This window comes from Narcine bancroftii, chromosome 9, assembly GCF_036971445.1.
Source record: "Narcine bancroftii isolate sNarBan1 chromosome 9, sNarBan1.hap1, whole genome shotgun sequence".
Lineage (NCBI taxonomy): Eukaryota > Metazoa > Chordata > Chondrichthyes > Torpediniformes > Narcinidae > Narcine > Narcine bancroftii.
In genome coordinates, this window is record NC_091477.1 from 22,174,772 (window position 1) to 22,202,692 (window position 27,921).

General features: G+C 38.8%; 2 protein-coding genes across 11 annotated transcripts in view; one reads left to right on the forward strand and one right to left on the reverse strand.

Moving 5' to 3' along the window:
- The window catches only part of LOC138743282 (cyclin-dependent kinase-like 2), a 76,315-nt gene extending 74,237 nt beyond the window's left edge, over positions 1-2,078 (reverse strand). For 3 of the 10 annotated variants that reach the window (XR_011344779.1, XR_011344780.1, XM_069898360.1), the window contains exons 1-2: positions 1,989-2,069; positions 936-1,867 (exon numbers count right to left, since the gene is read on the reverse strand). The gene's annotated coding sequence lies outside the window, so the exon portion shown is untranslated. Of the gene's footprint in view, positions 1-935; positions 1,868-1,988 lie in introns of all 10 variants that reach the window. The other 7 variants (XM_069898359.1, XR_011344781.1, XM_069898361.1 and 4 more) reach the window with 7 other exon arrangements.
- Positions 1,862-27,887, forward strand: LOC138743284 (ubiquitin-conjugating enzyme E2 A-like). The gene is made up of 6 exons (XM_069898365.1): positions 1,862-2,342; positions 15,669-15,749; positions 18,161-18,186; positions 18,501-18,590; positions 21,804-21,892; positions 25,193-27,887. Exons 1-6 carry the CDS (start codon positions 2,299-2,301, stop codon positions 25,319-25,321), a joined length of 459 nt encoding a protein of 152 aa, XP_069754466.1. The 5' UTR covers positions 1,862-2,298; the 3' UTR covers positions 25,322-27,887.
- Positions 27,888-27,921: the final 34 nt, after the last annotated feature.

Consider the following 27,921-nt stretch of genomic DNA (forward strand, 5'->3'; position numbering starts at 1 on the left):
TATTTTATAAAGAGCACTGAATCTTGTACCCTATAAGTAACAACCTGCTAATCTGAAAAGCACGCATTCATTACCACTCTCTGCTTCTTGCCTGCAACCCACTTACTATCCATGAAAATATATATCCTCCTACACTATCAATTGTAAAAATGCTCAAATCATCTGTCCCAGTAACTTTCAGAGATTGAGAAATATTGATGAGCTCACCACGATAATAAAAATTCTGCTTTTCTCAGCATTCAGATATACTGGATTAGAAGGCCTCATCTTGAGTTTCTGTTCAGATCAATAATCTTTTGACAGGATCTGAAATATTACATTTATTTCTATTTTTATATCCATTGGGTGAGTGTTTTCTGAGAGCTGGTGATTTTAGTTAAGGTTAGAGAGTATCTTTATAAAGGACATAATTATTTCAAACTGCTATTTATAATTTCCCCTCTTGAACCAGCTCCACCATTCAACAAGATTATGTCTTTTTTTCCTACATCAAAGTTTTCTTTCCCTTTTCCCATATCCCTAAATTCTTTGAAATTCTTCTATTTCAAGAAGTCAATGAGTGAGTCCTCTCGGGTAGGAAATTCCAAAGACATCCCTACATGTAAAGCAATTGCTCTTCATTTTAGTCCAAAAAGGACCTTATTTGAGATTGACAAGATTCCTTCTTGTGCTGGAAAATCTATGTCAGATGCTCCATTCACCATACAGTAGTTGGCTTCTGACATCTATTTGCAACCACAGGATTCATCTAACCTTTTCAGTTGAGTTTCTGCACAATGGCATCCCCCGCATATTTATGGTGAAGTGCCATCGAAAGTCAAAAGTAAGCTGTCAAAGACAGTCATTGCCTGGCATTTTGTGGAGCAAAAAGTACCCAGTACTTGCCATCCATCAGCCGGGTCCCAACTGTTGCAAACATGTGCTGTCTCACTTACCGAGGAGTTGGAAATGATAATGTTTATCAGGGCTCCTCATGCTGCAGTTGGTTAGATGTTGGCTCTGTGTCAAAAGCTTTTGTTTTAACCTCAATTTAGCTCTTAACTCCATATTGCAACCAAGGATGCAGTGTTGTCCAGAGCCAACTGCCGTGTATCACTTATCAGTAAGTGCCACTTGATATCACTGCCAAATGGTGCTGATGGTTGAAAGTGGACGGATTAGGCTGCCACGAACCAGTCTAGTTGAATTCTATTTTGTAAACAGGACAATTTTTCCACATTGTCAGGTGGATGCAGCTGCACTGGGACCACATACTTTAAGGCACAGTTAGTTTAGAAATTCAGGTCTTCGATAAGAATGTTATTCGCTTGTCTAGGCTTTGCTGTGCCCCGAGCTCTCAATAATTTCTTGATTGCCTCCATACAGGGTTAAAGGAATTGGACGGCGACTTCTTCCCACACGGGTGTCGTTGGGCACGAAATTAGGTGGGGGGGGGGGGGGGGAACACACGGATTATTAAATAATCAGGGTCACGAACAAGCCGTGAGTTTCGCAGAGATTTCACGAGAGTTGCAGCAGTTCCCACTCGACGCCTGTGTCCTCCACTCTCCTGGGAATGCAATTTCAGTTTAGTTTATTTACGGGTCCGAAATGCCGGCTGCGTACCTGGAACTCTGCAAGTTAATTCCGCCTTCAGGCAGAAGCCACCACTCAGCTTCGCGCACTTCGTTTCGAGTTACTCTCTCCGACGTAATTCGCAGCCCCTCCGACTGAGATCACGCCTTCCCCGGTTGCTAGGCGACGCGATGACGTTGCAAGTTGGGTCATGACAGCGCCAAGTTTGATGACGCAGAGGGTTCATCCAAGGGAGGCGAAGGGGGGGGGGGGAAATGATGGATAAGAGCACCCATCACGTTGAGACGGTAGCCTGCAAACATAATAGTTTTTTTCCCATAAACGTGGAATTATAAATGTTATTCAACCTCGTTTACAAATCTTGAACAACAAACTAAAAGTAATAAACGAACGTCTGAATTTAGAGGACCCACCTCTGAAGCGAGAGCAACTCTGAAGCTCGTGCTCACTTCGGTGTGAAGGAGGCGGTTATGATTGGCACACCGGCTTTGACACGTGATTGGTTCCCCCCCTGTGTTCGTGTCGGTGATGCGATTGGCTGCACCGATATAGCAACGATTGTTGATTGGCTGGTTGGGATGGCACGGAACCGTCCCGACCTGGAGTCGGAGGTGCCTGTTTACTGGCAGTCGTCGGGGTGGGGGATTGGTGCGGGCCGGAGCCGGAAAGACCAGGTGGGATCTATTGTCGGTGGGAATTCGGAGACGGGCGAGTGATTCGATAATGTCCACTCCGGCGAGACGGCGGCTGATGAGGGACTTTAAAAGGTGCGTTTGTGAAGTGTCCGGGCGTCTCTGGGGCCTGGGCACGCTGTGAAGCCACTCTGGATGTTGGCCCCACCGGCGTGTGCCAGGCCGGCGATGCAAGAGTCCCATGTTTGCTCGGTTTCCCTCGGTCATTGTCCGTGAAACTTGAGAGTGCCGCCGGCCTTCAATGGTGATTGACTTGTAGGGTTGCTTTAAAACACAATGGTGGAGAAACTCGGCAGGTTAGACTTTATATAGCCAAGATAGAGAGACATGACCAACGTTTGGGGCTTGAGCTCTCCATCAAGGTGCAGGCAGGCTTCCGAATAAAATGGTAAGATTGTCGTGTTGGTGCGGCCGAGCAATTCCTGTCGAGGTGAGGTGACGAGTCCTTTTGAGTAAATAAAATATTTGTTGTCAGCATTGAAGCTGGGCACTTTAATATTTGTCGCTGCTGCAAGAATTACAAAATACTGTTGTTTATGTGGGTTCCATGGTTCATTGTAATTAGAATGGGTCGAATATTCATTCACATTACTGTTATGTATGATGAAATTCCACATTTTGCGGTTCATTTTTCTTTTACACCATGCTTGCTGCCTGCTGTCAGCAACATTCCGTTTCCTTGGCAATCTCTGGCGAGCTTGAATAGTAGATGTGATTATAACACTGTCATGTACTTCCCAGCAAGAATCGTGAACAAAGTGGGTGATGTGGAACATGATTTTAAATGCTACAGAATCTCAAGTGTTCTCTTTAAAGCCAGAAAATAAAGCCGTCTTTAGAGTTTGTGTCCTGCACATTCAAGTTTTTTTTTAAAAAAGCTGTACTTTTTACCTCGTGTAACATCATTTTTTTTTGGTGTGTGTGTTTTTATGTAGTTGGGAGAGAAGTATGGAAGAAGCTAAAAGTTGACTGCTTCACAGTGAAGTTGGCCCATAAAATTTGTCGAGAGTCGTGGGTGGGAGCAGGAGCAGAGCCAAAAAAAAGTTGTGAATGGGCAAACATCTCCACAAATGTATAAATCAAGAATATATTTGCCATAGGATCAGTGTGTCATCAAAGTCATGGACTATATACAGCAAGCATTACAAAATATTGATGAGGTGTCACTCATGTTATTTCTGTAAAATTGAAGCAACATTACTGTCCCAAGTTAATATTCCCCGTATATGGTTTTCTAATCATTAACACGTTGTGGCTTGTGGGAGCTACCCATTTCGTACCACCTATCAGAACAAGTGGCTATGCTTCCTGACTGTAAAAAGTATTTTGGGATAAATACAGCTTGTGAAAGGTGCAACACAAATGCAACTGTTAAGCAGTTGTTTAAAAACAGGTCAAGGTTCCTTTCATTATCATGTAATAATACATAACAAAGTAATATACATGATATACTTCAACTTTTGTCTGCCATAAGGCAAACAGAGTTGCCATGAGCATTAGCCGGTGGTTCCCAACAACAAGGAGAAAGAAAAGTAAGAGTCCCTTCAGAAAAACTGAGTGTCCTTGGAGTTCTCTCCTGCAGTCCAAGCTCCAGATCCAGAAACTCTCACGAAGCCTTCAGTGCCTGAGGCCCTTCAGGAGCCCTCATGAATTGGGTTCTGATACCTGGTTCCCATGATCAAATTATCTGCAGCCTGTGTGGGTCCTTCGACTGCAAGTCATATGCAGCCTGTGTGAGTCCATTGATCAAAAGTCACCAAATAGCCTACAGCCTGTGTGGGTTCTTCAGTCCCTAAGCCCCTCGCTGGTGTGCTGCTGTGGTCACTTTCCCTGTAGAAGTAAAATACTAAAGTCTGGAGACACAGTAAAAACACTATGCTGGAGCAACTCAGCAAGTCAAACAGTGTACTTTATATAGCAAAGATAAAGATACATAACCAATGATTCAGGCTTGAGCCCTTCATCAAGGTATGACCAAAATGTAGGCAGGTTCCCCAGCAAAATGGTGAGGGGGAGGGGCACAGTCCCACAGGCAGGAGGTAATAGGTGGATAAGCAAATGGGGGGGGGAAAGAGAGGCTGTGAATGGAGAGAGAAGGGGGTGGAGAGCTGGAGGGAAGAAGTCAGAGGGATGTGGAAGTCGACTCCCTGTTCTACCTCTTTTCCCCATCCCTCTATCTTTTCTCCAGCACTCCACCCCCTTCCCTCTCCATTAACAGATCTTTTCTCTCTTTTCCCCCAACCACCACCTTGTTTGCTGATGTTCCCTCCCTCCCTTATCCACTAATTATTTTCTTTCTGTGGGACTGTGCTCTTCCCCACCCCACTATTTTGTTCAGACACTTTCCTATATTTTGCTAATGCCTTGATGAAAGGCTTAAACTATATAAAGTTTCTCCAGCATTGTGTTTTTACCTTCCCTATCGGGTCATCTCCTATACCTCTCCACAATGGGGGATGTTCTCCCCATTTGTGGTATCCTGCACTGATTCATTGGTTCCCCCAGATTCTGCAATCCTTTGTGGAACACTGCCCAGTACATTTAAAAACCATGGTTAAATTTGACTGATTTAGTTATGCTAGTTGTTAAGGGAAGCAATGTCAGTATTCAAATTGTTATTGCATGAGCAAAGAAGATGATTTTGATAGTTTCTTCCTTACCATGTTCCTCATGATCAGTTGTACTTGCTTTGATGGCATTGTTATTTTAGTGTTTGTCATCTTCTAATCAAATAACTGAGAAATTTTGCACTATTTAAGGTCTGAGTGTGTTCAATATGGGGTGTACCCACACTCAGATCAGTTGGAGTCTGATGAGGCCTACATTGAACAATGTCCCCAGTCGGCACAAGTGTGCAGCTGTAGTTTAATCAATAAACTATGCAGTTTACAAGAACAAGTTTGAGAGATCATCTGGCAAGTACATAATTACTTTACCGAAGGTCATTGTAAATTTCATATTTCATCTGTAGATGAGGGATACTGTTCAATCAGTGTGAAAATGGGTCCTTGTATCATAGTTTTGTTTTTGAGCCTCCTGATAAATGTACCTTTCATAATTTGATAAATAAACAGCAATATCCTAGCTTTTGCTTCATTGATAGCTAGATGAACAATTTTGATAGTGGGAAGATGATGTTTCATCCACTTATATTCAATGGTTACATGATATCATGACTTATTTAAGTTTGGGGAAAAAAATTGGATACAATATTAAAGATGCAAGGTCTGAATTTCATAAAATGTGCGGTCCATTCATGGATTATTGTGATAATCTAAGGATTGAAGTGGTATGGATGCTCCAGGTATTTCCTGTCTAGTATCTAGGGGCCATTATTCGATTCATATTTACAATATATTACAGAATAAATTAATAAAATTATTATAAAATATATCTTAAAAGGGTAAGATTGTGAGGTTTAGTTGATAGGTTTCATTTCACAAACCTCTCATTTGCCTTGCAAGAGCTATGCAAGGGTAGACTTTGAGTCTACAGTTGGCTCTGCAGAGACAATGGAAGTGCTTGAGAGAGTTTCACAAGTAGGTGATAATGGACCAGCATGTTTGAACATGCTGCTAAACTGGTGAAGTTTTAAATTTCTGGTTGAAGTTTGTTGACCTTAGAGGGGCAACATGGTTTTGCAAATAGAGGGAAAACATCCATTGTTTGGAAAAGTATTTTGCAGCAGTTTGTGGTGAAGGCTGCAAGTTGGCACCCCATTTCAAGACCGGTTTTGAGTTCGAGTTCAGTCTATTCTAAATCTCTAATTAGAGAGGTTGTGACTGGTTATTGTGTTTCTCCTGAAATGAGGGAAAAAGAAGAACTCTTCGTGATAATCTGGAAGAAGAGGTTATCTTTTGGAAAAAACCCAAAAGGGGGAAAATTTCGTTAAGATTCTTCAGTTCCTGATTGAAGGAGATCAGTTTTTTTTTGTCCAATGAACAGCCAATAAAGACCTTCCTGAACAGTAACAACTTAAGTTAAAGCATCAGAGCCCGGTGAATATAATAACTGTTTAATTCTGTGCACAGTATGGAAGATTGCCTGATACCAGTGAACTTGGAGAAGTGAAAAGTGAATGATTGGACAGTGGAAAAGAACTTGCCTGAACACATGCTCATTAAATACACGTGCGCTTAGAATTAGAAGGGGGTTAAGTTAATAGTAATAAGTATTGATCTTATTATTATGTATTTTAAAATAAATTAATTTTAAGTAGCCATTGTCTTAGTGAATTTCTGTTGCTGCTAGTTTTTGAGTCTGTTGGGCTCATGAGAATATACAAATAACCTTGTTTAGAGGGAGGGGGTTTAATTAGTAGGGATAAAAAAAAACTTTTATTTTTAAGACTAATAAGTAAATAGGGGGGGTGGTTCACTACAGATCATGGATCATATCACAGAACAACATGATCACATCAGAGAAATAAATATTGTAGCAGCCCGTGCCTCGGGCCAACACAGGAAATGGCCGTCAAATACAGCGACCGGCAAAGCATCAAACGGGCTGAAATGCCCATTTCCATAGGCCACCAGCAGAACTGTGAATTACCAATCGCCACCAGTGGATCGCAGGGGGCCCAATCAGGACCCAGGCAATCGGCAGCTGACCTGCTCAAGCCACCAGTAGTGACGTGGCCGAGCTGACTATAAAAGGCAGAGCTGCCACTGAATGAACTTGGTGTCAAATACACTCTACGGGTATGTGTGTCTTCTCTTGAGGATTCAAGCTGCAGACCTAAGCATATAACCGAGAGCTATAACCTAGCTTTAGCCGTAGTGACCTCGCTATAATATCTTGTATAAGGAAATTTTACGTGCATTATTTGTATAATTTTTTGCATTCATTCTTATTTTTGGACATAGTACAAGTTATGGTTTAATTGTTTAATTATTATAATTATAAAATTTGATGTCCTGAATGAAATTAATCAAATTATAAATTAGAAGCATAATCATAATTATTACGTTATCATTATTATACCTTGTGTAAAGGGTTTTTGTTAAACTCAATAAAAATATTTTTAAAAGAAACCGCAATATCCATGAGCTTCATGAAATGGAGAAATATTTTGAACTCCACCAGTGGGGGAGAAATGAGTGCTAACCTTTTAACAGAAAGTTAGATGATATTTTTTAAAAGGCTGAACGGTTCTTAAAAAATATTTTGAGGTGGAGGGGCCAAGCTGTCTCTTTACTCAGGCACCAATAGAAGAGCAGAACAATGAAGATGAGACCAAAGATGGAGTATGAAATACGGAGATGACTATCGACCAGTAGCATTTAGCTCAGCAGTGATGAAGTATTTTGAAAGGCTGGTGTTGAAGCATATCAGCTCCTGTCTAAATGGTGACATGGATACATTCCAGTTTGCCTATTGTAGTAACATGTTTATGGCAGATGCCATCTCACTGGCTCTACACAAAGCCCTGGAACATCTGGCAGCAAAGATGCATACATCAGGATGCTTTTTATCGACTGCAATCCATCATCCCCTCAAAACTGATCAGCAAACTCCAAGACCTGGGAGTTAACACCCCACTGTGTAAATGGATCCGAGATTTCCTCACCTCCAGACCACGATCAGTGAAGATTGAGAAGAACATCTCATCCACAAACTCCATCAGTACTGGAACACCACAAGACTGTGTTCTTAGCCCCCCTGCTTAATCATTTTACACCTATGACTGTGTAGCTTGGTATGACAATAGCACCATCTACAAATTTGCTGACGATACCACAGTAGTGGGTTGTATAAAGGAAGGGGATGAGTCAGAACACAGGAAGGAAATTGAAAACTTGGCTGAATGGTGCACGAATAACAACCTTGCACTTAATGTCACCAAAACTAAGGAGCTGATTGTTGACTTCAGAAAAGGAAAGCCAGACGTATACAATCCAGTGATCATTGCGGGATCAGAGGATGAGCAAATTTAAGTTCTTGGGAGTCACTATCTCAGAGGATCTTTCCTGGACCCAACACAGCAATGGCATTGTGAAGAAAGCACATCAGTGCCTCTACTTCCTCAGGAGTTTGCAGAGATTTGGTAAGAGGTGTGGTGTAAAGTGTGCTGACCGGCTGCATCATGGTCTGGTATGGGGACACCAATACCCCTGAGCGTAAAAACCCTTCAAATGGTAGTGGACACAGCCAAGGACATCACAGGCAATACCTTCCCCACATTTGAGTACATCTACAGGCAATGCTGCCATTGGAGAGCAGCAGCAATTATCAAAGACCCACACCACTCAGCACACGCTCTGTTCTCGCTGCTGCCATCAGGAAAGAGGTATAGGTGCCACGAGACTCTCACCACCAGGTTCAGGAACAGCTGCTATCCCTCCACCATCAAACTCCTCAACACCAAACTCAATCAGAGACTCATTTAAGGATATTTGTGCATTTTATTGATTTTCTTTTTTATTCTCTCTGTATTGTACAGTCAATTTGTTTACTTTCTTTATCTGTTTACAGTTCTTTATTTGTTTACATGTACATGCTGTGTACAGTTTTTTTTTGCACTATCAGTTAGTGGTAATTCTGCTGCACCCACAGGAAAAAGAATCTTGGGGTTGTATGTGACGTCATATATTTACTCTTGATAATAAATCTGAAATCAGATTATTGTGGAGAAAAGATGAAGACCGCTGTGGAGGAATTTCTAGCAAAAATGAGCTTTTCAAATTGAGGAGTGAAACACGAAAGTCTGCAAACACTGTGATTGTAGCAAAAACATGTCTGTAAGGAGTTTATATGTTCTCCCTGTGTCTGCGTGGGTTTTCTCCCGGGGCTCTGGTTTCCTCCCACTGTTCAAAACATGTAGGTTTGTGGCATGGATACGTGGGCTGAAATGGCCTATTACAATGCCATATGTCTAAATAAATAAATAGAACACAAATTCTGGAGTCACACAGATCTCATGTCGTCCATGGGAGGTAAAGCTATGTAATCACTGCTTTGAGCCTGAGCCCTCCTTCAAGGCATAAGTAAAAAGCAGGCAAATCCCTTAATTAAAAGGCTGGGGAGAAGGAAAGAAAGAACAGGTGGAGGCGTGGAGATCTTCAACATAGGAGAGACTAGACGCAGACGAGGTGATTACTTCATTGTGCACCTCAGCTCTGTCCACTGCCATAGCGGGGATTTCCCAGTGACAAACCTTTCATTTCCCTGCCCCATTCCCTTGCTCACATATCTGTCCATAGACTCATGCACTGCCAGACTGAGACCATTTGTTAGCCCTCCCCCTTCTGCTTTCCTCTCTCTCTCTCTATTCTCTCTCACACACACACCCCTAATCAATTCTCATCTTTCCTTTCATGTCCTCCTATCCATGTCAACACCTTAATTGTGTGTCTGTTGGTCTGTGCTCTCCTCCTCTTTCCATCTCCCCATCCTTTAGATTTGGGTTGCTGCCTGCTTTTTACTTGTACTTTGAAGAAGGGCTTAGGAGTAAAAATTATACATTTTTACTTCCTATGGATGCTGTGAAACCAGCTGTGTTCTTCCAGAATTTCTGTTTTCAAATTGTCTTTTTTTCCAAAGTATGAATTATTACAGCGCAACAACTGAAGTTCCAATACAGTGCAGTCTCAGGAGTTTGTACATTCTCTCCGTAACCTGCATGGGTTTTCTCTGGTTTCCTCGTACCCTCTAAAATGTACAGGGTTGTAGGTTAATTGGGTGAAATTGAGTGATACGGGTTTCATGTATTGGCTTCTGCATGTTAAAAATCATTGCTGTGCATCTCACAGTAATTCTTAAACACCAATGTCAAAAATTTAGAAAGAAAAATACTGCCTTTTCATTGCTAGTTACTGTTTGTTAAAGAGATGATAAGTTTTTCCTTCAGTTCATTTTTGTGAGCATTGTCTTTGATTTTAGGCCTGTATTCCATCAGGTCAGGAGCACTCTTAAATTTTCTTTCTGCCTCTTCCAACAATGTGGGTTTTTTTTTAATGTCCTTTCTGCAAGTTTCCCTCATCCTTTAAATTTTGACAGTTTTTCTTGTTTTGGTCAAGATTAATCGATTTCATCAGGGGTTATTTGTGTGTGATCGGTGGCAGTGAGTGGTTATGAGGACTCCGAAAGGATGTAATTTATCGTTATGACACTTTTTATGCTCAGCAAACATACAAGTGGACTTTGCAAGTGAGTTATTGCACATTCATGGGTAGAAGACTTGACAATTACCTTGTATTTGTAGAAGATGATCTTCAGATAAGACAGGTCCCTAATTTCAGCCTGAATTTCATGGTTTTATTATATCGAGTGTGTAAGGCAAACCACCCCCCCAAAAAAAAAATCTGTGTGTTGACTGAGCTGGTGTCGCATTGAATGAGCTATTGGGTGTGACTGGAAGGTGGATGTAATCATGGAGCCTCCAGTAAAATGAGGAAAATATGAAGCAAGTTTTAAGTTAAAAGTCATCGAAGTGGCCAAGGAATCGACCATCTTGCTGCTGCAAGGACATTTGACATAACTGAGAAGATAGCAAGATAGTGGAGAAAGAATGAAGATGGTTTAAGAAAAATACCACAAAACAATGTTCTAAGAGAAGAAAAACCATTGATTGATCAGAATTGGAAAATCATATTGCAGAATGGGTACTTGAACAGATACCAGATGGTTTGACTTTGCCATTGCAACCACTAGATGTCTGCTTGAACAAGCCATTTAAGGATCATGTACGTGAAGAATGGAATAATTGGATGGCAAGTGCTGAAAAATCCTTTACAAAAGGTGAGGCAATGTGTGCTGTGTAATTTTTGTGATCAAAGCTTGGGATAAAGTGAAAGTAGAGGCTGTATAAATCTTTCAAATAGTGTGATACCTAGAGCAATGGATGGTACAAAGGATAAATATTCAGGGATACTGATGACGAAGCAGAAGCCAACTCATCAGATTCAGACTGGGACCCATACGATGACAGTGTAAACAGTGAGAATCTGGATGTGTTTGCTGAGTTCTTTGTCTCAGATGATGATGATGATTTTGAAGGATTTTGGATGTGCTTTTTTTTTTAAATAATAAAATTTTCTTTCTAATATACCAGTAGCTTAAAAATATGTTGTAGGGTGGGGCTGAGTGGGCAATGGAACTATTCGAGTGGTATTTTAAGGTCACGTTTTTGTATCTGCCTATAAGATGACCCCTGTTTTTGACGTGGTTTTTGGGTGCCTCGGGTCGTCTTGTACACCAAAATATATGGTAACTTTATTCGTGGATGTGAACCTCTACTTTTATGCCAACTCATTTTGGCATTCATAATTTTATTCAGCTCAGAGGAGATTATCTAATGGTTCTTTTAATAGAGAAAATTGTTTCCAGGTTCAGTTATTTTTCAAATTGAGAGATTTGAACTAATATATTATCGCTGTACAGATCTCCTTGATAAGTTTGAATTCATGCCCATACAGCTTGTTTGGCCTTTTGATGTTCATTATGTCCTGTGGAGATCACATTCGCTAAATCGTGTTTGAAATGTAGATTTTTGGCGTCTATAGTACTTTAACATTCCAAGAGGAGGAGAGAGAACATAGAGCAATACATCCCAGAAAGAGGCCCTTCACCCCACAATATCAGCACGAATCCCACCTGGTAAGATCCCTGTGGTCCATGCTTATTTATGTTTCTGACTATTGCTTCTTAAATGTTGCTACCTAATATTGCTGTCATTATCTGCTACTATTATTACCCCGGTAGCATATTCTAGCTATCTACTACCCTCTGTATATGTTTATATGTCATCTGTCTGTAATTTGATCTTGGAGTTTCTAACAGACCCCATTCTGTCAAGTTAGGTAATCTTTTCTTTTCCATTCTCACCTTGAACACTGGCATGTCCCAGAGCTGTGTGTTGAGGCCTCTCCTCTATTCCCTTTTCAGCTATGACTGCATTCCTGTATATGGTTCTAATTCCATAATCAAATTCACAGATGACACCACGGTGGTTGGCCTGATGAGAGGGGATGAGTCCAGCACCTGGCCGTGTAGTTTGCCGACAACTTGACACCAAGAAGACTTCACACTCCTAACCCTATTTGCATCAATGGAGTCGTGGTAGGACGTGTATCAAGCTTTAAATTCCTTGGTGTCCACATTTCTGATGATCTTACCTGGTCCCTGAACTCCTCCATCCTGATCACGAAGGTGCAACAGCACCTTTATTTTCTGTGGAGCATGAAGAAAGCACACCTCTGTCCCAGGATAGAGATGGATTTTTACTGCTGTACTATTGAGGGCATACATACCTATGGCATCTCAGTGTGGAATGGCAATTATCTTGTATCGGACCAGAAAGCACTTCACTTCAGCAGGTGGTGAAAACTGCCCAGTGGATTATCAACATTCAATTGCCCACCACTGAGAACATCTATCAGAAACACTGTCTGGGCAGAGCGAAGAGCATCATTAAGGATGCATCACATCCAAATCATGGACTTCTTACTCTTCTCCTGTCTGGTAGGCACTAAAGGGAACCTTCACTCTTGAACCAGTAGGCTCAAGAGAGCTTTTTCCTGAGGCTGTGACCTTGCTGAACTTTAAATCACAGTGCTGAGTGGCACTCATTTTGCACTATCAGTACTTCTATAATTGTTGCTTGCTGTATCCACTTGTTTTTATTTGCACATAGTTAATTGTATTTGTATATAGCACTTTTTTAAACTCCTGGGTGGATGCCAATTTGTATTTCGTAAGCTTCATACGTTACTTGGTTTAATGACAATAAAGTTTAATCTACTCTAATATTTCTAGGCATTCCCCAAGTTACAAATGTCCAATTTACGAACAAGTCATACTTACAAATGGACTATGCGCGGCTTCAGCAGTTCATCGCTCGAGGAAGGAGAATGCCGTCTGCCATTTTAAGTCAGATGACGCCGCTTCCTTTGATGCCTACTCAGCAGAACTCCCACATGCGCTGGCTTCATGATTCTTAATTGGTAATGAAGTCCCTGCAACTGGTTGGAAATAGTGTAGACAACGAAAGTGAAACAACCCGTTCAATCCAATCATTTGGAAATTACCCTAGAAATGCCTGACAGTTGCACAAAGGAGTCCTGCCCTAGCCTTGCCAATCCATCACATTCAATGCACCCCAGCGCATCCTTCAAGTCGCCCCATGCTAGTTGTGGAGGCACCTGAGCTTGTGACAGAGGCTGTGGGTTCATTCAGCTTCCAAGATCAAAGCAGAGAAAGCAGAACTGCAGTTTGTACTCTCAGATGGAGAGTGTGCTGTTCCTTTTTCCCCGAAATGCCTTTCCTCTGGGATGATGACATTATACCAAGGACCCGATTATTCTCTTGGAATCCTCAAAGTGCAAGATATCCAGTGGCATCAGTTTAAACATCGGCTAACCAGCCGCTTGAGACTTGTGTGCAACTCCCTCTAGGCAGAACCTGATTCACTGGAGAGAGTCAGAGCAGATTTACCTTGCGTTGCCTCAGCTGCAGTATTGCCATTATGAGAAGGCTGAGTTTGTTTACCCTGAAGGGTGGGATGTCCGGATAGAGGTCTACAACATAACGAAGGGAATGGATAGGATAGTTAGTACATGTACTAAGACAAACATTTGACTAACTGATGCTAAATAAAAACTGTGTACCTGTTCCGACTTATCTACAAATAAAAGTTAGACTTCGGAACAGATCTCGTTCATAACCCGGGGACTGCCTGTATTTTTTTTAAAAAAAAAAAAGCATGCCTTGTAAATTCTCCCCTTTCACCTTCAACCAATGGCTTCTAGTATTTGACATTTCCATCCAGGCAAAAAAAATTACTGTACATCTTACCTCCTTGTGTTTCTATTGGGTTGCCCTTCAGCCCTGAGAGAAAAAAAATCCAAGTTCATCAATCTCTTCTTACAGCTGATAGTCTCCAATCCAGGCAACATCCTGATCAATTTCTTCAGCAATCTCTCCAGAGTCTTTATATCCTTGTAATGCAGTGACCAAAACTCCATGCAATACATCAAATATGGCCTAACAAAAGATGTATAGATTATACACCACAACTTGTCAACTTGTATACTCAATGTTCTAACAGATCAAGGCAAGCATATCACATACCTTCCTTCTGCCCTCTCCATTTATGTTGCCTCTCTCAGGGAGCTATGGACTTGTAGGTGCATTTGAACAGAATGTAACATTGAGTCAACGCTAAATGTTGTGAATACTGAAAACCTGGAATAGAGAGATTAAATCTTGGAACACTCTGCAAGTCAGGCAGAATCTATGGAGATAGAAATAATTTAAAGGCAAGCCATTGACTTAAACCATTATCAAAAGAAAACAATGGATCAGGGTTTAATTATGGAGGTAGGGAAAGTAGTGAGAGGAGGGAAGAACCAAAGAGACCTAGGTATGAGAGTCACAAGTCCCTTTTTTTTGGTTCCTCAGAGTTGTACATGCTTTGAACCCAATTGTGGAGCATCTGGCTGGGAAGAACTTGATGTAAATGTAGCGTTGTCATGCAACAAACCTACTCGGTTACTGAGATGAAGGAAGTAGAAGATTTAACCATCAAAAATAATTTTGTAAAAATACTTATTCTGATTGTGTTGCTTTGAGTATAGTTTGTACTGCAGCCATTCTGCACCAAGTATATTTGAAAAGTGGGTGAACAATTAATAAATGTGATGTTTCCTGTTGTTTCACATTAAATTGAAAACTCTACATCTATGTTTTTTACAATCTCTTGAGTGTTTAAGCTCTTTATTTACACTGACCACTTTCTAAAAATAACCAGTATTAGAATCTATTTTGGAAACTATTATCAACATGGAAGATGTTCCAGTAACTCCTTAGTGATACCAGCAGGGATTGATTTCTCAAAGTTTGAAAGGACCTATTTAAAGCCACTCTCAGAAGTAATTTTGCTGAAGTGGTGAATCTTTATTATTGTATGTATATCTTTTTTTTTAAAAATCACCTGTTGCACACATTGCAAAATAACTTGATGACAAAATATGATGTGACAAACTGCAAGCAGTGTTGGCTGGCTTTAATCTGGCAGCATGCAACAAGTCTACACCTTCTCATGTAAACTGAAAACATTAAATGACGTCCACTTAAATGACAGACGAGGTTAATGCAAAGATGTCCAGGAGCAAGTCTGACTTAGTCTTTTTTTTAATGTTGGACAGATAAGATATATTGTACATTTCAAGCCTTAAAAATTGTGTGCTAAGTCGTTTTATTTGGCTACATGAATTGTAAATATTCATGCAAGTAATCAAGTTTAATGAAACGTATGCTCCCTCATGTTTATCATGGCGAATACTATTCAAAACAACAACTCAGTGGAATAACTTCATTGTTCAATTTGCCTGTTCTTATTAACTATTAAGAATGACTAATAAGTCTTAAATTTATATTTTAAAATGTTTTTATTTAAACCAGATTGCAAGAGGATCCTCCAGCTGGTGTTAGTGGTGCACCTTCTGACAACAACATCATGTCATGGAATGCGGTTATATTTGGGTAAGTAACCTGGTGATATTTCAAATTTGCTTTTAGTCCCAGCCAAAGGTTTAAAAAAAAACATAGTTGCTGGGAAAAATACTGACTAGAGAATTCAAATATTTACCACCTTATGATCATTGGGAGAAATGTTGCTCAAAAAACGGCAGTAAGTCCTAGTTCTATTCCACTGCTTTCTCTTTGCCCACTGTAGCATGTCCCCGAAATTGGATACTGACAATTGAAATGAAAGATTTGTTAGGTATCCGATTTTTGGATAGGGTTAGTAACTAGCTGAATGTTTGCTCCCATCCATCTTCAAGGATTTGTGTGTTGCTTTGAAGAACATTTTTTACAATTTTAAAACTTTATTTAAATTTTTATTTATTTTAATTTTATTCATTGATTTATTTTCTCTCAATTTCTTTTGCCGGTTACTTGAATTGTGGATAACAGGGATTTTACTGTATTCCAAATGCATAAGTTGTATTATTTCTATGTACATCTACTTAAAAACAAGATGCACTGTCTTTTAATAAAAACATTGGATGGTTCAATATCTCATGTACACATTTCCTGCTCAATCCCCAAATCCTCTTTCTAATAGCCTCAGTCTGTTAGTCGTAGGCTTGAGCATTCTAAATGACTGACTACCTTAGGCCCACACGTAGAGTAACTGAAAGAAGGTCTTGTAAAAATGAGATTTTTCTTCATCGGTCTTAATTGGCCTACCACTTCATATTTTGCCTGCTAATTCTAGACTATCCAGCAAAAAGCCCTAATGGCATCAGCCCAGTTAAAAAATGAAGAGTTTCATATTCCCAAATTATTGCCTTTTAAAATCTAGTGAGTACAGGCCAACATAATGTAATTTTCCCTGCCCTTCCCCCTCATAGAATGGTAGCAAGGAATCAATTGAGAGAATCTTTGGTGCACTCGCTCTTAGATCAGTATAGTCTCCTCTGGGATCAAAAGAGACCAAAATGGTGACTGTACTCCGAATAAGAGGTTTTATTAAAATCTTGTCAGTAGAAACTCCATCCATTTAAACCCCAACTCCCTTGCAAGAAAGGCCAATGGCATTTTGCCACTCTAATTACTTGCTGAGCTTATTTGTATCATGTGACAAACATACAAAGATCCCTCTGTATGTCAAAGTTTACTAGCTTCTTGATGTTTTTTTAAATGCTCTGTTCTTCCAGCCAAAATGCACATTACAATTTTGCAATATACTCCATCTGCTATTGCACCATTCATTTAACAAATCCAACTGTTTCCTTTTGTAGATTTTCTGTGTCTCTTCACTGATCATTTTGCCATGTGGTTTAGTAAAATTGAATGTTTGTTTGTTTTTGACCTCTATTGCTAATGTAAATAGCTGAAGGTGTAGAACTGATCAGTGGTATTTGAGTATGTGGTAAATGAGTAATCCACTTGATCTTGCAATTTTTCTCTGCAATTCTGTAAAGTATTGACTGATCAGATTGTAATGCTAACTCTGCATTCCTGTTTACCTACCAAAGAATTCTTCCATAAATGTGGCTTCTGCCACCCTTTGAGAATATATTATCCCTCATCTTTCTTAAATTGGTGAGCCCTCATGCTTAAACATTGATGGTCTCCCATTCCGATAAGATTCTCCGAAATTGGAAGACGTACCCACTAAGATACCTGTTCCTGATTATTGGCCTATGACCCTGGAGAGAAGCATTCATTTATATTGGGTGAGGGATGGATGAGGATTAGCAGTATGTATGATGATTATTGCAGATAGATGAGTCTGTTTCCCTTTTATTCAATGGTTTCAGAAAAATATGTAAGAAAATTGCTGTACAGTTTTTATTATTTTCAATTGTTTAATTTTTAAATTATTTTTACAAATGTGATTAACTTCATGGAATTTGAAAATCTGACATTCGTAACAGTGCAATTAACATTAGTAAATTTCTCTCTGTGGTCATTCTTGGGAAATTAGCGATATTTCAATGTGATCAGCATTTTTGTTAAATTTAAAATTTTGAATTTGAAGATTTCAAATTATTTATTTATTTTTTAAAAATTTAGATATTCAGCACGGTAACCGGCCCTTTCGGTCCACGAGCATGTGTTGCCCAATTACACCGAATTGACCTACAACCCCCGGTGGGAGAAAACCAGAGCACCTTGAGGTGCAGACACGGGGAGAACGTACATACTCCTTACAGACAGCGCCGGGTTCAAACCCAGTCCTAATTGCTGGTGCTGTAACAATGTTGCGTAAATTGTGCTGACAATAATATCACATGACTGTTGCTCACAATAGTGTGGCAGAGCAGCCTTGTATTGTGCCGGAAGTACAGTAGATTCTATTAGATTAATTTCATTGTACATGGGTTGTACTTGGAATTTTTATCTAATTCTTGTTTTCTTTAATTCCTAACAACTACTTCTAGACCTGAAGGGACACCTTTTGAAGATGGTAAGTTAATATTATTGCTCAAAGTAACTCTTTTCTATCCTCTTTTGTTAATTTTGGGAAGGAAGAGGAAAGAATAGTTGATCAGGAGTGACCTATGTGGCTGAAGTGAGTTCATCCAAGTGGGAACTTGCTGTGTGCGTGCGTGCGGAAAATCACTGAACTGGTTGACTGATGATGCAAGGTGTTTTTTTTTTTGAAAAAAGGTATGAATGGTCATGAATTTAAAAAAAAAAATGTCTGCATAAATATTAATTATTTGTATTCGTGACTGAGTATCTGAGGGTATTTCATTGAAGTAATAATTTTGATTACAGGTACTTTTAAATTGGTTATAGAATTTACAGAAGAGTACCCAAATAAGCCTCCAACTGTTAGATTTGTATCAAAAATGTTCCATCCAAATGGTAAGTGTGTAAATTTTTGTACAATACAGCCTGTCAATTTTGTTTCTGTCATGTGCTCTTGACTATTAATGGCATAATATTCCATAATAGTTCCCTTGTTTGGGTGAGAAATGAGGAAGCAAGCATGTTATTTTATCTCATTATGAATCCCTTCAGAATTAAGTTAAAATTCTATAAATTAAGTATTGACCCTGGAAGATATTACTGTTTCCAATGAAGGCCTTTGGATATTTTTTTCAAGTAAGAGGGAAACTTTAGTATGAACTTGGATTCTTTTTGCTTTCATCTGAATCTTTCTTGCCATCAAATAAGGTGGCAAGAAAGATTCTTATTAATCTCATTAATTCTTAAGCAAAAATCCTTGCATCCATGTGTGTTGTCTCTTTGGCTTATTGGCAATCTGGTATTTGATAAAGTTACTCAAATAAGCCAATTGAAGAATCAAAATTGTGAACCAAGGTGTTTAGAAAAACAACTTATTTCTGTTGAGGAAAACAGGCAAGACTGAAGATGCTGAGAAACTGGAGCAAAACACAACATGCTAGAGGAACTCAGCAGATTGGGCAGCATTCATGGAAGGTAATAGATACACAATTTTGGGTTGTAACCATTCATCAGAAATGGGAGGAAGGGGGCAGAAGTCTGAATAAAAGGGGGGAGGAGGAAGGCCGCAGGCTGGCAGGTAATAGGTGAACATAGGTGGGAGGGGAAGGAAGAAGCTAGGAGGAAGACACAGAAAGCGAAGGAAGACGCTCTAGGAGGTAGGAAAGGGTGTGGCGAGCTAGAGGAAGGGAGGTGTGGGTGACAGGCAGATAGAGAGGATGCAGGAGGGAAAGGAAAGGAAACGAGAAAGAGTAATGAGATCAATAATGCAAGTGGGGAGGGGGGGGGGGGGGGAGTAGTGCCAGAAATTGAAGGTCAATGCTGATGTCATCTTGTTGGAGGTTGCCCAGATGGAATGCAAGATGGTATTCTGGAGCAGCTGATGGACCACAAGACCTTCTGAAATGTTTGGCAACTCCAATTTGAAAATCCATTTCATGATGTTTAGTGGAAATGCCACAAGAAGGAATTGCCTACTGTGTGAAGATAAAATTCCACAAGAACTGCAGTGGTCAATCCTGTCAATATTTCCACATGTTGCTGCATCTGCAACAAAGATTGATAATGTCAAGGTCAAGGGGCTTATTATCCCCTGCAGGTCTCTTCACCTTCTGATGTAGACTTGATCCGGCAGTGTTGATCTTCAGAACTCTTATCAACTCATTCAAGCTATTGAGCTACTCTTGGATATTGAAGTTCCTCTAGCTTCCACCCTCTGGATGCATCCTTGTCCTCAATGGTATTGGTTGTAATATTGTTCAGGCTATGGACAATAGCTAAAATTCATGGTCTAGCATTCTCTTCATTCTGCCATTAAAAACAACCAAGGGGATCAACCTTGGTTCATTGGGGCTTCAGGGTGACCAACGTATGATACTTTGAAGGCCTCAAGCCTGAAATGTCAGTTATTAATCTCTGCTTTTGCTCTATAAAAGACACTGTTTGACCAACTGAGTTTCTCCAGCATTTTGTGTTTTTACTTCAACCAAGGTGTCCACAGAATTTTGTTTTACTTTTAACAAAGGACTGTTGCTAAATATTCAGAAGGTGTGAAACTTTTTGTAATTTACGGAGAATTCAAGAAAAAAACGGTTATTATTAGAGTCATATGCAGCCCAGAAACTGGCCCCTCTGCCCAACTCATCCATGAGTTGTCAACCTGAACCTGTCCCATATGCCTGTGTTTGGTCTACAATCTCTCAAAACTTTTGTATCCATGTTGCTGTCTAAGTGCCTTTGTAATTGTATTACTTCCTCTGGCAGCTTTCTCCATTATCATCTGTGTGAAAAGGTCATGCTTTGATCAGTGCACGGAGGAAAAATCCAACACCCAACCCCAACCCACCAATTTTCCCCTGCAACCGTGTCTGCCTGTCCCGCATCAGACTTGTCAGCCACCAACGAGCCTGCAGCTGACGTGGACATTTACCCCCTCCATAAATCTTCGTCCGCGAAGCCAAGCCAAAGAAGAAATCATTGCACTATATTTTTTTTAAAGAGAAGGGGATCAGTATGGAATTCTTTGGTGAGGAACATCAGTAACACAGTGCATGTTTTTCTTCCTATTGGTTAGGCAGAAATAAGAAAGCACAAATCACCAGTATGGGGAAACACTAATCAATAATCATTATTATTTACCTAGTAACTAGTTTGTAAGTTTTCTAGGGAATGTTTCTGGTTCAGATTTGTCATTCTTACCTGGCTATCAGGCATGTTTGTATGATTACCAGCCCAGTTGCAGTGTCCAATTTTTGACTGTGCCCTGCACCTATTAATTATTATGCAGATTTATTTATTCACACATTTTTACTATCCGATTTCTTAAGTATAATTCTGGTTTTTATCTTGTAACAGTGTTGTACAGTTTTATTTGTGGGAGGATCAGAATGACCATCTGAACTACCACTTTACGCCAGAAAATATCCCATATGAAATTATCATCATCGTCCAGTAGTGATCTGATGGTGTACTGCTTTAAGGTTTCATGCAGTTACGCTCGGAAATTAGCCAGTTGTTGCATTTATTTCAATGAAGATTAAAGGTTAGAATTTAGCTTCTAGGAAATGTGAAACTTTTTGAATTTCATTAAAATTTTTTTATTCATTTGTGTACTTAAACATTTTGTATTTTAAGTGCTTGTAATCATTTACATTTTATAATGTCAGAAACATTACATACTTTCGAATGATTTTCGCAGCTAGTAAGTGTAAGGCAGTTGCTTAGCTAACTATCAAAGCATTTCTAGGAATAGGGCATTCTGATCAGCAGCTGGCACAAGAGCCCATATAGGTTGCAGCATCTGATGAGAACAGGGAGTTAACAAAAGTTGGGTTGGATCTGTTCATGGTTGCATATAGCCTACAATATTAATTGCATAATTTTGCAAGGATGCCAATTTCAACATGACGCACACAACTTGCTGATAATCTTCTAGCTAGTTTTTTTTAAAAAAGGCAGCTTATCACCTCTTGTTCATTAGCGTTTTTTGCTCAATTGATATGTCATTTAGCTTGTATATTCTAAAGTCAGTGGAATAGGCTGACTACATTTTGTGCGCGACATTATTACTTGAACTGAGAAACAATTTCCTGAAGTGTTCTGTGTTTTCAGTTTATGCAGATGGAAGTATATGCTTAGACATTCTTCAGAATCGTTGGAGTCCAACCTATGATGTTTCTTCAATTTTAACATCTATTCAGGTAAACTTTCTATCATTTAAATGTTATCTTTATGAGCGAATTCACTTTTTTCTGAAATCACTTGGTTTGCATGATAATTTTATTTTGATCTTTATCATCCATACATTGACCATAATTAATCCACCTCAAATTGTTTGTCACATTTATCTAGTCAGAGTAGTGACGGCAGTGCTGATCTTTCTATTAGTCCAATATTTCAGCTCTTCTTCCTACTAACAAGTATCTAATTACTCCACATACATTTGTGCATTCCACTATTGCATATTGTTTTGAAATCTACTAATTGGTATTTTTTATTCTCTGAGAAAAATTCTTCTTTTGAACTTGTGATAATTAAATAAAGGTTTAGACTCTTTCAAATGGTTCCTTTTCAAAGACATCCTAATATTTTCATTTTATTTTCTACACCATGCTTGATTTCACTTGTAAGGATGCAGAAACAGCAATGGGCCATTTGGACATCCATTGTGCACAGATTATGGGTAACCCTTTTACCCCTGCTCCAACTCTGCCTTCTGATTCTAAAAATCATTTGACCACTGTATTCTATTCTGAGTAGCTAAGCCTCATAAAATTTTAAGGGTCCCCAACCTCCAAGTTTAACAAAAATCTTCTCCATTTGTCTTGAATATTCAATTTCCCTTTTTTTTTTAGACTGACCTTTGATTCCAGTCATTTATTTGAAGAGAAATTATCCCTAATCTGCCAACCAAATTTTTTCCCTAAATTGTATGTTTCAATAAGAGTAACCCATTCTTCTAAATTCAAAAGCATTAGCCCTGTCCATTTAATTTCTCCTCATAAGACAATCCCACCATACCAGCAATCAAGCTGGTAAACATCACCTTCTCTCCTGAAGTAAGTGTATCCTTGGGTTTAAAGATCAGACCTGTACAATATTACAGATGCATTCTCTCCATAACCAAACTTAATTGGAGCAAACCTCATCCCTGCTCTTGTACAAAAGTCTCTTGCAATTAAAGCCTTGCTAATGGATGATCATATTAAAAGAACACCAAATCCCTCTGGTCACCAATCGTTTCCGAACTCTCCTCTTGAAATAAGAAGTAAGAATGAATATATTTAAACTAGAGTGGGTGACCTCTAACTTCATCTACTATAGCCTGACTATATCCTACCAGCCACTGCATCCTTAATGTGGTTCACAGTGCCAAAGACCTTTGTATTATCTGCATACTCGAATGTGTTGCTCTTATCTTTCACCCAAATTACTGGTTTAAATAGTGAATACCAAACAGGGTTTCTAGCACCAAATCCTCTCTCATCCCTTAATAGCTAACCAACCCAAATATGATCCAGTTATTCTTATTGCTTACTGTCTGTTAATTATGTCTTAATCCACACCATTGTATTGCCTCAGTTACTTGGTCCCATTTTGTTTAATTTTTCATTGGCTTCTGATTGAAAGCTCTGTGATGGTCCATATTGGTTCATCCTTTTTCTATTCTGCCAGTTAGAAAATCAAAAAAAGGCCCTGTCCTTATTTCCTTTAAATGAATGTTGAATCTGCCCAATAAGTATTAGTTTTTATAAGCTCTGTTACCACTACCTTCCGTAATAATAGTTTCAGTATTTTCCTAAATACTGATGTCAAACTAATTGGTCTCGGATTCCTTGTTTTCTTTTTCTCTCCTTTTCTTAAATACTATCATCTAATCTGTAGGAATGCTTCTAGATTTAGTAGAAATTTGGAAAATGACAACCAGTGCATCTGTTATTACCTCAGCAGTCTCCATCAAAATTCTAGGAAACTGATGATCAAATCTGGGATTAATTGCCTTTCAATCTATATTTTAAATAATACTAATTTATTTCAAGTCCTCTGCACAGACCTGTAATGTTTCACTGTGTCTGGCAAATTTCCTGTGGTATCCTGTAATAATAGATGTGAAATATTTGTTTCTGCCATTTTCCTATTCCCAATAATATTTCCAACTGTCCCAGTTTAACTTTAGCTTGTATTTTCCTTCTGGTATAGTTGTAGAAAGTCTTACAGTCTGCTTGTTAGCTCTACTCTTGTTTTCTTTCTCTTTCAATAACAATGCTTTAATCCTCCCTGGAATTCTAAAACTTGTCATCTTGAGATGGCCTATAATGTGAATTTTCTGTTGCATATTTTTATTGCCTTCATATCATTTAGAAACTGAATTATTCTTTAAATGTTAGCCATTACTCGTATCTTTTGAGATAATTTCCTAATCTTCAACAGCTAACATGTGCCTCTTGCTTTTTATAATTTGCTTTATATTTATGACCCCAGTTTTGGACTGAACTAAATCACATTGTTATGCAGAACTCTGTTGTGATCACAGTTAAAGGCCCCACCAATTAGCCCTTTCTCATCATGATTTCTTGTTTCTTGGACTTCATAATAAAATTCATCCGCCGCACTGTTGCAGCTTATTTCATTTGTCTAATCAATATCTAAATTAAAATTCCCTATGTTTATTTTACTATTGTTACGTGCACATTTTATTTTTCTAATGCATACTTTGCCTTCTCTTTGAGGGGGCCTAAGCTTAATTCCCATCAATGTTTTCTGTACCTCACTGTTTCTGAACTTCAGCAAAATTGAATCTTCTACAGTACTTGATTTTCTGAGCTTAGAGCTTTTGTGTGCATCTTTTTTTGAGAGATTCTGGTTATCATCTATTTTACCAACCTGAGCTTTCACTTTGTCCTCTTTGACTCTTTAAGTTGCCCTTGATTCACAAAGTCTGCAAGGGTGAAGATTCCTGCATTGTTCCTTTGCACCTGTATTTCTGCCATGTTTAATCACACTCTCTTGTCCAGGTAACTTTCTCCACTTTGATGCATCAGTGTCCAAGTCACAGATTCGAGCTCTGACTCAAACTTTTTAGAGGTTCCTACGTGATCCCAATCATTTCCATCAACTCCTACATGCTACAGCTACATCTCATTGTCTGCCATACCAGTTTATTAAAATATTTTAAGATTTATTACCTTGCACATCTGTTGAGGCTTTTTTGAAAATGGTGAACCAGTTGATATGGTTAATTTGGACTTTAATAAATCAATTAAAAAAAATCATACCTTTATGGTGAAAAAATGGGAGAAAATAATCTGGATTGCAATGAATCGTGTAGCATCTTGTTCCTAAGTATTGCACAAGATCTAGACAAAATACACCACCGTTGTTCAGAAGGAGAAGTAGGAACTGCAGGTTAAATTTTATTCACTGTTAACAAATTTTGCAATTAAAATGTTTTTAGAGGTAACATTCCAAAATCTAACTTTTTATATGTTTCACTTACCTAGTCACTACTTGATGAGCCAAACCCAAATAGTCCAGCAAATAGCCAGGCTGCACAGCTTTATCAAGAAAACAAAAGAGAATACGAGAAGAGGGTATCTGCTATTGTAGAGCAGAGTTGGAGTGACTGCTAACCTACTGCAACAATAATTCTCTGCCATCTGCTCAGTGCATTGTTTTATCTGAATAATTGCAAACTATGGTGTCATGAGACTGGCAGAAGAGTCAGCACAAGGTCTTTGCTGATATTCTTAAGAAATTTAACCCTTCTAACTTTTGTGCTGTTAAAGGGTTCTTCTGTTGCATGATGTGAATTTGTAAGCAGTATTTGATTAATCTGTCCACTCTTTCCTTGTTTTGGCATCCTCACTGACACTGCATCAACCAGTGTAATAGCTGCTCACTAATGCAAGTGAGTGTGAATCGTTAAGTTGCTAGCAGCAGTGTCTAATGCGCATTGCAATAAATCCCGATTCTACTCACCCATTATTATTAAAATTCTAGTTCGTTATTACATGCTGGTATTTTGATCACCAACTGAATCTCTTGAAGAATGTTGGAGCAATTATAATTTATTTTGTTTATTAACAACAGCCTGTTGAGACATTGGCTTACTGAAAACTTTATAGGATCTCAGTATAGGTTGGTAGTAAGCAGGCTTTTTAAGATTTTCAATGAAACTGAGCTAAATTAATAGGAGGATACTTTCCCACATTTTCTTCTATTTTATTTGGAGGGGCTTGGTGGAGTGATGGAGAACATGCCTGTTCATTGTGAGGTAAACCTGTGGCATCTGTCAAATCTGATTAAGCTAATGTGTTGTGCACTAGTGTGTTTACAGCCAGCAATTGGTCGTGCAGATTCATCAGAAAAGGCTTGAATCTGTAAAGCAGCAAAAGGCAGGTGTTTCTATTATTCAGGTGTACATAGAACAGTAATTTGTAGTATTGTACCAATGATGGATGAAGAAAGACTCGCTACAGTTTGGTTATTCACTTGTGTATATGCTTTACAAAGCACAATTAAATTTAGTAATGTATTGAGGAAAATTGGCAACCTGCTTCATTTGATGTATGTCTGTTTCCAAGAGTCAATTATGTCTGGAAGAGGCCAAAACGTATTTGTTCCAGCAGAGAGAACTTGCTCTTCCAAAATTTTAATTTAATTTTTTTTTTTAAATTAGACACGGTAACAGGCCATTTCGCCCCCATGAGTCTGTGCCGCCCAATTTCCACCCAATTAACCTACACTCCCATTAAGTTTTTCTCTTACTCATTCACATGGAAAATATAGATGCCTTGATTACTGACATTGTCCATTTTTCACATGCATTTGGGTAGGTAGTAAGTGCAATTAGATTATCTGATGGTAAAAAAAAATCACAGCCAAATCTAGTACTATTTGCTGTTGCCCATTCAAGTGAGGCTTTTAATCTACAGACCATTTAATTTTCTTTTGAGTTGATAATGACATTGTACTCTAAAGACAAAACATCAGAATTTAAAAAGGGCAATTTTCAGAATTTTCTGTAATTTTATAAAATATCAAATGTTCTCTTGATGACTTTTGCCCTGTTAGTGGCAGTTATAAATGGGGACAATTTTGAATGCTCTTGCACTGAAGACAATTCTTTGGAATGTTCTGCATTTTAAGTTGCAAATAGAGTGGACTGTTTCATTTTATAATACTTTGTTTCAGCTGTGCAAAGCTATATACACTGTCAAAACTTTGAAATATTTGCAAAATCAAGTATGAAATGAAGAGTATGCCCAGATTTATTTTTCCCCACAATTAGCCTGTTAAATGTCTCCATAAGCAAAAGATACTTTACTCTCACCACCAGAACCCACCCAATGATAGTGGGCGCCATCTCTGACAGCCGCCAAATTTAAAATGATAATTTTGAAGAAAATAAGCTCTTGAGCCACTTTCACACATGAAACAATAATCCTAGATGCAGTTTCTGTGGCGCACTGAGAAGAAACCACCCAGTTTTATGTATTTTCCAGGAGTGAATGATCACAGACCTTGCCATGATGAGGATTGTAATTGCAGCGAGTGGGGTAGTTGTCCATGTGGCTGTCTGTTCCCTTTGAGGAACTTTGGGGATTGGTTTAGTGATGCAGGTGTGTGAGTGAAAATATTTTTTTCTGCTTTTGCAATAATTACCTTTAATTGTCCATTGTACTCTTGTAATTTTTTTGATGGTTACATTTTCAGCTATTTTGTGAGAATGACTGTTTATGCTATACAAAAAACTTTTATTTTCTAAAGATGTTTTCATTTAAACTGTAGTCCTCTTTAAGGTGCATCAAACATTTTTGTATTCTACAATGCTTTTTATAAGGAATAGAGTAAAGGAAGTGCATTTATGATTCCATTCAAGTAATTCAACCATAGTAATTGGTCACCATCTATTTTACTGAAAATAGACAAGTCACTTCACAGGTTTTGTACAAGAAGTGATCAATGATGCTAACTTTGTAATGTATGTTGTGGTAGTTCGGCCTTGTTTTTACTCTCGTCTTTCTCGGCGACTTGGAAAAACAATTAAGCAATTGGCAAGCTTGTGTTCAATTTTTTTTAAGGCAATGTTTCTAGCCCTCTGGGGTTATGCAGTTTCATGATGCTTATGTTGTACAATATGTATTGATGCAAAAACATTTTCAGATTTTTTAAAATAAAATCTTACTTTGTGAATATGCTTTGAAATTAATCATGGTAAACTTATATT